Genomic DNA, 12,647 nt, shown 5'->3' with positions numbered 1-12,647 from the left:
AAAATATCAACCAATTATATGACCGTGTATTGAATACAATGATATTTTCTTATCGTATCTAAGAGCAATAGATTGTTGAAATATGACATTAAACATATATTCAAAGGTCAAAAACTGCTCCCACATGCCTTGTCAGGCCAGGTAAGTCACTGTTTTTGGCTTAATTAGCTGTCATACCCCTGCAACAAGACAAATAATATCATAAAATAATATCATACCCCTGCAAGCAGCTTCATTTATATTCCTGGTATTTTTTGATAAATCTCCAGGGCCAAAATAGTAGCCTATTTGTGGTGATTAATGATCCCAAATTCATACTTACAGCAACGGCAAACAAACACTTTATTTATATAAATAATCTTCCCATGTCCTCAAACCTTTGTATTCTGCATTCTAATGCCTATATATTAACCTTTTTACGAGAGTTATTCTTCAACTCAAAGCCTACATCACAGCAGCAATGGAGTTTTCTAAGCTTCTCATTTCCCTTTTCATTTTCCAAGTTTTCTTCCCTTGCCATATGTCAATCCAAGCAGCTCCTGCGAACTCGGACCTTTTCCGGGAATACATAGGAGCTGAATTCAACAACGTTAAATTCAGTGATGTTCCCATTAATTCAAATGTTGAATTCCACTTCATTCTCTCATTTGCCATCGACTATGACAGTACCACAGGCTCTCCTTCTCCAACAAATGGGAAGTTCAATGTCTTTTGGGACTCTGATAACCTCAGTCCTTCCCAGGTTTCTTCCATCAAGAGTACCCATTCAAATGTTAAAGTAGCTTTGAGCTTAGGAGGGGACAGTGTGGGAGATGGATATGCTTACTTCGACCCTTCCTCTGTAGATTCTTGGGTTTCCAATGCAGTTTCTTCACTCACAAATATCATCCAAGAGTATCACTTGGATGGGATTGATATTGATTATGAGCACTTCAATGCTGACCCTGACACTTTTTCTGAGTGCATTGGGAAACTTATAAAAACCCTCAAGAATAATGGAGTGATCTCTTTTGCTTCAATAGCTCCATTTGATGATGATGATGTTCAAAGCCATTACAAGGCTTTGTGGAAAAGCTATGGTGACCTCATTGACTATGTCAACTTCCAGTTCTATGCCTATGATCAAGGAACAACAGTCTCTCAGTTTATGAATTACTTCAACACCCAAAGCTCTAACTATAACGGTGGTAAGGTTTTAGCCAGCTTTATAAGCGACGGGAGCGGTGGCTTGACACCGGAAAACGGATTCTTCACTGCCTGCAGTAGGCTGAAGAGTGAGAACAAACTCCATGGCATATTTGTTTGGTCTGCAGATGATTCTAAGAGAAATGGTTTCCGCTATGAGAAGCAATCACAAGCTCTACTCGCAATTTCCCACTAGTATTTCTCTGTTATTTCCTTTTATAAAAGCACTGAATATGAGTTAAATTTACATTAGGGAATGTAGTGACGTACAATGTGTATTGCTTTCTTTTGTATAAATATATACCAGAGATCTGATGTGTGCCCCTTTTCAACGCTTAAAGTGGGATTGTTTAGCTTAAAAGAGAGGGATTTGATGATATTTGGAATTATTATATCCCCAACAATTGCAATGGAACTCTGGGTTGGTACAAGTAAAAAAACAGCTCCACCATTTTTGTTAGGCAGATTTAAATAAAATTAAAAATAAAGCACTCATTTGTTCAATGCCAAGGTTGGCTTAGGCAAAGTAGCACACAGCAAAACAATTACATAAGTTAACAACAAAATTCTCCCAACAACGAATTAAAAGGGAACAAAAATTTATGGCTAATTATGGACGCATGTAAAGCTTGATGCTTCAAGTCCCAAAAAGGGATAGTAAAAAACTCAACACTTGGGAAGATCAGAGGGTGGAGGAGGCAGTTTCTGGTTTGGGAATTCTCCATCCAACACTATCCATGCCACTCCTAAGCCCCAGCTCTGATGAACATCAAATTGACAGTGCATCAGCCAAACTCCTGCATCATTAACATATAATACCAGTAAATGCATTCTCATATTATGTTTTGAAGATAAAACTTGTATGATCTCAATCGTTACCAGGATTGTCTACTTGAAAACGGATTGCAACCAACCATCAGACGGCACCCCAACTGTGTTTCTTTCAACAGGATCAACCAGGTTGAACTTTGGAGGGTCGTTTTCAGGGTCAAAGTTTCCAAAACCCTGACCAACAACATAGAAGTTATAGCCATGGAGATGGAGAGGATGGCTCTCAGCACCAAGGATGCTTGTGTCCTGCAACACTACTTCCACACTTGTATTGAATGGTATCACCACAAGTTTTGCCATTGTTTACAAGTGTGCTGTTAGGTGGAGTGCCTGTGTAGTTGAATGGAATCAGAGGGAAAGCTGGGAAATCAGTGGTGTAAACCCCTTTAGAATATTGGGAGAAAAAGTGGGATTGGAGGAGTGCAGTTCTTGGGAGTGCAAAGGAGATGTTGTTCATTGAAGCTGCAAATTTTGTGGTATTTGTTGGTCCTTGGCAGGTCTGGTTTTTGGGGCAAGGCTTGGTTCCAAGACCAACAGTGAAGAAAAACTTCTTGTCTACTTTTTGTGGGACATTGGCGGGGAACTTGGCGGTGGCTAAACTTCTGAATTTGCTTGTAAAATTGGCAACAAAATTTGTAGCATTGATAGCAGGCAAGCCTGGTTTAAGAAGTGGCCTGTTTTGAGCTAGTGGAAGGTGTTTCATATTCAAGAATACCAGCTACAGTAGTGTTATCAAAGGTGCCCATGCCAGTGGCATATGGTCTGGCTAACATCAAGAAAGTGGCATTGGGAGCTTTAGGTTTGGTTTTTAGAAGAACATTGGTGGTTTGTCCTGGTGTTATCATCAACACATTGGTCTCAAAGGGCTTCACATACACTGCATCAGCTTCCACCACAGTTAAACTGTGGTCTGCAATGCTGAAGAAAAGCTCATCATTGAGTGCAGCATTGATCAACCTCAGAAGATATGTTTCCCTGGCTTTACCTTCAGCTTATATGTATCTTTTAATCACAAATCACATGCATTAATATCCAAATGGATATATAAATACATAGATACATACATGTGTACAAATATTTATATACCTTTGGCAGAACAATTGTACAATGGACCTGGGAGGCCATTGAAGGTGTAGGCATCTGAAACATTTGGGCCACCTCCTGTCTGAAGAGACTAGTTTATAACTGCCTCAGGATCAGCATTAAACCACTCTCCTGTAGTTAACAATGATTGAGTTAAATTGCCATCAAAGGACATCATATATTTGCTACATTGCATGAAGAAGATATCGGTGATTCTGTAACATTACCGAACAAGATCGGGACTTCTTTGTAGGGCTTCACAAAAGGGTAAGATTCATTTCGCCTTGGGAGGATGATAAGCGGTCCGTACACAGTTGCTCTAAGCCATGAAATGTGAGCATGCCGGAAGAGAGTTCCTCTTTGGCCGGTAATGGTGAAGTTGTACACGTAAGAGTGACCAATTTGAATGGGACATTGCGTGATGTATGATGGCCCATCCGCCCATTCGCTCCGAAGCTGTCGAACTCCATGCCTGTAAACAACATTAATTTACCATATTCCAAAAGAGTGTAGCCATAGAAACGTAAACGATGTATATATACCAGTGACTGCTGATATTGTTTGGAACATGGTTAACTACTTTAACGACTAAGCGGTCGCCTTCTCTGGTAATAACACGAGGTCCAGGGAACTTCCAATTAACCGTGACAATGCTCTTAGTGTGGCACAAGCGAGTGATGTTTTTCAGCTTTATCTGCCAAGGGAAAATTGGATGAGTTCTTGAGGATTACATCAATTACTTTCACCTCAAGTTACCCAAAGTAAACAAAGCAATATACATACATTGAAGGTATAGTGCCTGGTAATGCCTGTGTGTTTTGCAGTGACAGCCTCAGGATAGGCCATGAAACAGCCAACAGCAACAAAAAGTATCATGACAATTGCTGGTGAAGCACCCATGTTTTAAGCTGGAAAGAAAATATAGGTAAAGTCTTTGAAGTTTTGGCTCTTAATTTGGGGCGATTCATGAAAAAAAAAACTGTGGAGATATGTATGTTTATATAGAGACAAGGTCGAACTATCTTTAAATCCATGTTTGGTTGATTAGGTAATAAGATGTTACAGCTTTGAGAAAGCAGAGATTTACCAACAACCAATGGCCCCAATGTTCACTGTGGAGTGTCATTAAAGCCAATTAACCAATCTGTTGATGATGATAAACAACTTCATTAGAGCCCTTTTCTCAAGAAACCAGCATAAATTTATATGCATATAGAGAAAACCAAGTGAAACTACTGGAGATATTCTCATTTGGTTGGTGATACTAAAAGAAATTTCTTGGTTAAGATTAATGGAGACTTTTGAAAGATGTATTGTAAGATAATCATGTGGTTTGAGATGTTTTATTACCATTGAAGTAAACTGTGAAATAAACATCCCAACCACTGTGCATTTAGTATATATGATGCCTTTGACCCAAAATATAGCTGATAATTTAATATAGGATTATTATTCGGTGGTCATAAATGGTATTAAGAAAACGTCATGTGTATAATTTATTTATTGTTTTTATTTGTAAAGATTTACCGAATAATTGTTCTAATATAAATCGTTTTACGTAATATATGTGATACTAATAATACATATACCCAGCTTTCTTATCTAATGTTCTTACTATTGATGCTTTGATTGTAAGTGTAGGACTATAGGACGGGGTGTATAAGGAGAGTTTACTGGTTTGGATTTGTTTGTTTTTCACTTTCATTTCTCTGTTGATTTCTCTTTGCTTAATAAAGGTATTTTACTTTCAAAAAATATAATAATATATATACTTGTCAAATGAACATTTTGGGTTGATTTTGGATTGGGTCAATCTGAATCGAGTCAATTTGAATTTTAAAATTTATAGTTATTTTGCATTTGGGTCAATTTTGAATTTGGATCCACCCATTTCGAGTAATAGGTTTGAGTCCTTAAGATTTTCATGTCAAGTTTTTCAAGTCAAATCATTTCGTGTTCAAAACATTTTAGATTTTTTCATTCATGTTTAAATTTAAACTCGAGTCATTTGAATTTTGTTATTCAAGTTCAGATTCAGATCATTTTGGATACAAATAATTCTTAATTTAATTTTGAACTATTTAACTTTTTTGTCAAGTTAAATTAGGTAAGTATAAAGTTAAATTAACTAAACTGTATTTGTGTTGAGGTCAAAATTGAGGGATACATGTATGTATGTTGATGGATTATGCTAGAGCTAACTGTACCTAATAGAAAAGGTTAGCATCTTCCCTTGCCAATCAACCAATTAAATTGAGATTCACATTCATGGTGACGATTATTTCCATGAAAGGCTTACTGGGACATACAAATTGGGTAGGTGATAACAGCTCACTCCAACCAAATAGAAGCCACGGGTGAGTCGACAAGCCAAGGGAAGACGACTCTTGACCCCCCTTCCTTTCAAGCAACTCCAGAAATGATTAGGGTTTATACTTCTTACTGTGGTTAATAACCAAACCAAATCACTCACCCAGATTTATCAATTGTCTAGATCCTCAAGGCTTTTGTGAAAAATAGTTTATCAATCAGACCTTGGTACGGAGTTGGAATTTTTCAGTTGTACCCACTATAACTCTTGTAGCATACAATCCTTGTTACACATCATTTATCAAAACCCTAACATGAAAATGAGACTTGTAAAATATGTAGGGTTAATCGCTATTTAAAGGTTTTTTTTGTGATTTTTAAATATGTACGAATATATTGTGTCCAAAATTATCAAATCTACCTACTCTAAAGCATCTTCATACTAATAATGGAGATTTTTTACGTGTTTGTGTCCCATTTTTCTAGTTAAATTAACATAAAACTTCTCAAAATAGATTATTGATTTATTCAGCAACGTTGCCTGGAGTTGTTGCATCAATGGCAAAGACGATCCCTGGACAAATGGGAGCTAGAAACTGCAACGCTAAAGAGTAACTGCAAATTTCTTTTACGATGAAATTGTCCAAGGATTCCTTCATGCATATACCTTGGAACCTGAAAGCAGATTACTTAATTTCAGATCCGCAGTTTTCATGCAATAATAGCCTGCAAGATGCCACCATGAGTAGCGCAATCACTTCGCTTATCTGGTTAGGCTAAAGATCACTGTGTCCTTGGCGGAAATACTGGATTGAGCCAAGTTTTTCCATGGATGATTATGTTCGAATCCCTTCTGCAATGTAAAAATCGAATTAAAGGTCAAACCAATAAAGATCCCTGCTGTTGGTTTAACGGGTTGAATCAGTCGATTGTATTGAAATGAAGAACTTAGATATCAAATAAATAGGTCTATTACTAGATAAATATTAAATATAACAAATATTTAAACGAAGTACGTAGTTTATTAAATTTGATCGGTTTGAAAGATTCCTTAATTGAAAGGTATAGACTAAACCGGATGGGCAATCAATCAATTTTCGATTAAATCAACCCATCTTGTCGAAGTGTATTAGATGAGAAAACTACAAATAAAAAAAAATAAAGTAGATTAAAGAGGAAATCGAAGTGGAAAAGAAAGGTACAAATCTATCCAAAAGGAACTGATGACCTCGCACAAAGTGTATTAGATGAGATCATATGGGATTTCTCCAGTTCAAAGGTACAAGGCTGAGAATGATGAACATATACCCTTATTTTTCTTCAAATGAATGCCCAAGATAGATAACAGACCAACCCTGGAGGATATTTACACACCACCAAAACATTAACTATTTGTATGTAACTGCAAACATGATTGATATGCTTCACTGGATATACAGATTATATTACTTGGAGGGTTCAAGTTAAACCGTGTCTGAATCATCAGACTCACTCCCCCTGTTTTCCTGCCTTCTTGACCCCATTTTGAACTTACATACAGGGCATGTGCCTTGTTGCCGCAGCCACGGATCGATACAACTGGCATGAAACTGCAACATGAGATTGTTATCAGTATATGTATATAGCAGTTAGTGTTATACTAACATCATATAACAGAAATGACCTCAAGACATGAAAGAAATGAGATTTAGGAATTAACCATTAGCATCTCAACCAAGGACTAAGCATAGAAGCACCAGCACCCCGGCACACAATCAAGAATCATGAAGAATTGAGAAATGTTTGTCAAATTAAAAGAAGAAAAGTTGAGGCCAGGCTTTGAAATGATGGTGGTAAAAGGTCATCCATTGAAGGTAGGAAAACAGACATTTACACTTCCTGCGAATCAGGATCTAACTCAAACATTTACAAATAAGAATATTTATTTTCTCAAAGTCACACCCATGAAAAACAAAACTGCCAAAATCGGTAATGGTTTCACAGTTTACAATTTCCACAAATAGAACATGGGAAATAAAAAGAAAAAATGGTTTCACAGTTTACCATTCTATAACTATTCATATACCTTAAGTAATCACTATTGCACTATGTGAGAGATTATTTGGTGCAATTCATTGGACATTGGAGATGATGAAAATTGATTTTTTTTTTCTTGGGGTGGGGGGGGGGAGTGCGGGTTAACACGTTTGTCAAATAACAGTACAACATAAAATCATTAGATGACAACAGAAAACATGGGTAGACTGTAAAATAGAACCTGATGCAAACATGGCAAGCTCCGAACAAGCTCCCCCCTGTTAACTTGATCCAAGCAAATAGTACAAGTTAATTCATCTTCTGAAGCCTTCATACCCCCATCACCGGTCCTAGAATCTTGCTTCGGCTGTGCAATATGTACATATAGTTCAGAAAGATGCAGACTCAAGACAAATTGCCTTGGAACACTTAAATGCTCTCTCTGATTAGGTCAGCATTGAATATGAAAAGGAGACAGGGCAGGGTGGTTTTTGCTCACCTTGACCCCAAAAGTAAATAATATACCTGACCTGATATGTCACAGTTTTCATTTTTTATACCTTTTATCAAAACATAATAATAGTACAATATAATAAATATTAACTAGGCAGTGAAATCCCAAAAAAATTACACTGCATACTATTTCAAAAACCCACCCTGACCCAAACCCGATTTCAAAAAGAAAATCTGACCCTTTCAGGTCGGATTGGGTTGGAACCCATTGATTACAGGCTTTTTTGCCATCCTAGAGGTATTGACTTGTTTTGTTACCAAGATCTTCTTTGAAACCTAAAAAATTATTAGAACTTGAAAACTGAACGATCACTATTATTATTTTCTAACTGAGAGCAAACCAAAAACTCAAAATTATCTACAGATACCTCAACTGGAGCAGACGAAGATGATGCCTGCTTTGGTAATGATCCAGCACTGCAAAAATAAGAAAATTAATGTGATTATGATTTTGGTCAAAAGAAACTCAGCTGCTAGTTCACAACTAAAGCAAGCTACCTATACATAAACATTTATGTGTACCTCTCTGTTCCAGGAATCTTGTACTTGTGAACGGGTAAAGCATTTATCTCTTCCTCACTCATTGAAGGAGTTGTGGAAATATTATCAGAATCCAATGCTCTGAGGGTTTCATAATCTAGAGCAGAAGTAAGCAAAGTGATAATCTTCATAAAACCAAATGAAATACAAACCAAAACACTCCTTGCATATCTGTCAACCATGTTAAAACCAACCCATAGAATCCAAGGGGTAAATATTGAGAATCACCATACCTAGATCGTCAAATTCACGGTCAAGAAGTGCAAGTTGGAGTCTTAGTCCTTGTAAGCGTCCTCTAGTAGCAAAAGCAATTGATGGTGGCATGTGTAAACGCAGCTCAGTATGACCAAGCAAACCACTAGCTGCAGCAGCATGAGCTCGGGCCTGAGCTTGAAGTTGTTGACAAGTTGCATACATCCTTAGACTCGTAGCCATTAGAAAGACACCCACTACTAGCCAAAGCTGCACAAAGAGACATAGAAGATAACTCCATGACTTCCATGTATTAATAGTCACACCACCATGCTCCCAAAGAATGTATAGTGTTTACATACCAGAAAGTTTGGTGACATTTGATGAGAGTTTAAAATCATGAACAGCAAAAGAACTGCTGGAAACAAACAAGAACAGATTAGAAATGCAAATTAAAGGCACAACAAGGAATGATTAGAGGCAAAAGTTTTAACAGATGCAACGGAAGAAAACACATGCAACTAAAAACATCACCTGTAACAAGAAAGGCCAGCGAATTAGAATTAACTGGTCGGGCTGCATGTATCCGCTGGAAAAAAAAATTGTGCAAGAAAAGTTCAAGCCCCTTTATATAGGATGAGAAAATCTGGCCAACCAAATGATAAGATGTACTGATATGGTTAAGCAAAATACCACAGCTGGACGTTCAGGAATAAATCCTGAAAACCCACTTTCAATATCCCCTCTAGTCCCTCGGAAAACAAAACTCATTGTTGCAAAAAACCAGAATTTCCACTTGTCTAGAAGGAGGCAGATGCGAACAACTTCTCCTCTTGAAAAATTTCAAATCCTATGATATTACAAATGTGAATCACAGTTACAAGCCATTCCAATAATAAAAAAGCATAGATAGCCAGTAAATCATGCTTTATTAAACTGAAATTTACTCAAAATATAACGATTGACATGGTCTATTATTAAGCTGAAACCACTTTCCTTGATAAGAAGGAAGTTGTAAAGCTGATAACACATCCTGATTACTTTAAATATAATTTTCTATATAGACTTCTTAGAAGAAGATGCAAACTAGTATTTAAATATAAATAATGAAATCAATCTTTGCAACACTTCTACTCGCAAGCTGACCATTTCTGAGCCAATGCATTTCTGGAGGCTAAAATAGAATACTTTTTTTCCAGCATATAATTACAAAAATGCATCAACCTATCAACATGCTCTAAGCTCTCAAGGGGTCTGTGGTCATTACAAAAACCAGAGATTTCAATATTGTTAATGCAGATGATAACAAGAAAACGTTATCAATCCCCAAACTCAAAAGCAAAAGCACTACAAAAGGAATTGGAATCCAACATGGGAAAAGAAATAAAAGATCATAAATTTCAGTGGGAACAAAGTCATTGTAAATTAGTAATCCCAAAAGGCCATTACCGATAAAAACAATCAAGACCTAACCGCCCAATTTACTGATTCAAATGACATTAAAGCCTAACAAAGATGACCCACGAATGAAATCCAACAAAGTTTAACACCAACATATCTCTATTTCTCAGGTCCCATATAAAGTAACTTAAAAAGCGAATGCACAGAATTGTTCATATATCGCAATGACATTTACCTTGCCAGTAGCACTATTATTATAGTAATTAAATTCTCCTTAAAGACCCAACCACCCTCTAAACTAAAGTTAACAATAAATTATGCTAAGTAAGCCATACTTTACACATACTCAGAAGCAAAAGATTCAAAGTTTATGATTCAAATTCCTTTCCTTTTTAAATCTTTTGAACATTAATAAAATAAATCACATATAAAGACTGAACCAACCGCAAAATCGAGCAAAAGGAATAATAGAATTTTAAATATATTAACACAGAGGACCTACATTGCTCTATGTGAATCAATATCTCCAAAAAAAAAAAATTCGACTTTCCAGGTTTTCGTTGAATGATGAGAAACCGAAAGGAAAAGAAAAAAGAAAAATCACCGGTTTCCACCGTTTTCTCAGAAAACAAACAGAATTCGATGCGAAGAACCAAAGAAAAGCCAGAAAATAAGTTTTAAAAAGAACTTACTCAAGAAAATTGAAGATCAGTCGCTAAAAAGACAAAAGGCCGTCCTAATAATTGCAAAACACGAGCAATTTGAGAGAAAAAGAACATAAATCTTGCAAGAAATTCTTCTGCGCTCTTTTCCTTTGTCCGAAATGAAAATGGCAATTTATCTTTATTCATTTTTCATTTTTTTTAAATTTTTTTACGGAGAGAGAAAGCTCTAGAGAGTGACACGTGCACTTGGTTTGGATCTGATCGTTGCCACGTCTTGCTGACAGCGTGGATGACTTAATATCAGCCGTTGGATCTGTCATTTGTGGTTTGGAGCTTCGTCGCCAAATCAGCATCCATACTTCCAAATAGCTTTATTCTTTTCTGAACAAATAATTTTATTTTTTTAAAAGGCATAATGAAAAAACTGTCTCAATTGATATGATTAAAATCACGATGTTTTAGAGACTAATGTTAGAATCTAACAAAGAAATTGGAAAATAAAACCACATCATGTAACAATTGGGAAGGTGCAGTGCAAACATCAGCAAGCTAAAGTTTACTATAAGTCGATGTATCATAGTATAAAGATTATTTTAGTCCATCTACCACTAAAACCAACATTTTAATCCACATATGTTTGAAAAGTTAACATTTTAGTCAATGACTTTGGCAATAAATAAAATATTAAATTAAATTTGAAATTTTACTTGTCATAAATCTCACATGTTTTCTTTTTACGAATTTTTGAGTGAGTACTTATGTACGTATTTAGAACAACACCCACTAGTCATGCGATTCATGAGTTGGAGAATATTGGAGAAGATCCAATTAGTTGAAAGCAAAGATTGAAGTTATGTGAGAATCCAAAACTAATCTCGAAGGATTCCATAAGGTCAACTTCGTCTGGACTTTTAGAGATTCTCCGACCAGTTTTTTGGGCAATCCAAGTGCCTAAATTGTAAAGCTTCAATTTATCTTTGAAACGAGTTTCGAATCATCAGATTTTAAGGCCTATAGCCATAAGCTCATTTTCATAAAGCAATGCAATTCCTTATGGGAAGTTCAAGATTAATCGTTGGGTTCCATAGGGGTAACTTCAACCGGACTTATCAAAACGTTCTAGCCACCTTTTAGTGTGATTCTTTTATTCAAATAGTAGATCTTTGAGCCTTAAGTTTCTTGAATCACTAAAGTTCAAATTCTATATCCCTACAGACAATTTAAGTTTAATTGTAAATCAACTTCTCCAGCTTGTGAAAACGGATCAAAACACATTTAAGTACTAGAGTATCGTGATGTATTGTTCTCAACTATCCAAGCGGATCAAAACGTATTTTTTTCAAACAAATTAGTTTAAATAAATTTTCATTGAATACATTAATAGTCTTTGTATATTGTCTTCAACGATTTTGCACGTAACGCAAAATGGAAGCAAATATTGGCTCGCTGGTTATCTAACGTTTAACTACTACTAAGCGGTATTACGTGGTCAAATCGTAAAATGAAAAAACAACTTGTATTAGTAGATAAATCTAAACATGTCTTTAGTCTAATAAAAATTGAGCAAACCGATTAAATACTAACATGTTGGCTATCAAGTCCAAATAATGGCGTGCTTTGTTTTGAGCATTGAAGCGGATGACCCTAGAAGATAAAGACATAGATGTGACTGACTGGACTAACAATACATCGGACAGGACCCAAGTAGAATAAATCTTGTACCTATTTATATATTTATTCACTTGTGATGTTCGTAGTGTGATATACCTTAATCCTGAATGAATGATGAAATATGTATGTGTGACTCGTATACTTTGATGTAAGTAAAAACCTGAATTAAAATAGATAATGAATCGAAAGTTGATGCGTTGGGTATATGACTTCTACAGTATGTAGCATCATTCACAATAG

The 12,647-nt window shown here is 35.9% G+C and overlaps 2 protein-coding genes and 1 pseudogene across 3 annotated transcripts; 1 reads left to right on the top strand and 2 right to left on the bottom strand.

The window, feature by feature from the left end:
* Positions 1–260: 260 nt before the first annotated feature.
* Positions 261–1,525, top strand: LOC105788793 (chitinase 2). Its single transcript, XM_012615835.2, has one exon. It carries the CDS (start codon positions 461–463, stop codon positions 1,379–1,381), a length of 921 nt encoding a protein of 306 aa, XP_012471289.2. The 5' UTR covers positions 261–460; the 3' UTR covers positions 1,382–1,525.
* A 21-nt stretch (positions 1,526–1,546) lies between these two features.
* LOC105788792 (laccase-2-like) lies at positions 1,547–4,052 on the bottom strand (annotated as a pseudogene).
* Positions 4,053–6,558: 2,506 nt separating this feature from the next.
* On the bottom strand, positions 6,559–10,926 carry LOC105788794 (E3 ubiquitin-protein ligase SDIR1). 2 transcript variants are annotated; one of them, XM_012615838.2, is made up of 10 exons: positions 10,764–10,926; positions 9,364–9,520; positions 9,205–9,259; positions 9,033–9,085; positions 8,712–8,940; positions 8,461–8,575; positions 8,307–8,355; positions 7,667–7,792; positions 6,859–6,998; positions 6,559–6,764 (listed from the first exon to the last, which is right to left on the bottom strand). In XM_012615838.2, the coding sequence occupies exons 2-9, from the start codon at positions 9,439–9,441 to the stop codon at positions 6,873–6,875; spliced, it is 831 nt and encodes a 276-aa protein (XP_012471292.1). In that variant the 5' UTR covers positions 9,442–9,520; positions 10,764–10,926; the 3' UTR covers positions 6,559–6,764; positions 6,859–6,872. The 2 variants fall into 2 exon arrangements, with proteins under 2 accessions (XP_012471292.1, XP_052483481.1); XM_052627521.1 differs by having other exon boundaries at positions 6,559–6,998.
* Between the last annotated feature and the right edge of the window lie 1,721 nt (positions 10,927–12,647).

This window comes from Gossypium raimondii, chromosome 2 (assembly GCF_025698545.1).
Source record: "Gossypium raimondii isolate GPD5lz chromosome 2, ASM2569854v1, whole genome shotgun sequence".
Classification (NCBI taxonomy): domain Eukaryota; kingdom Viridiplantae; phylum Streptophyta; class Magnoliopsida; order Malvales; family Malvaceae; genus Gossypium; species Gossypium raimondii.
This window is presented reverse-complemented; position numbering and strand designations above follow the sequence as displayed.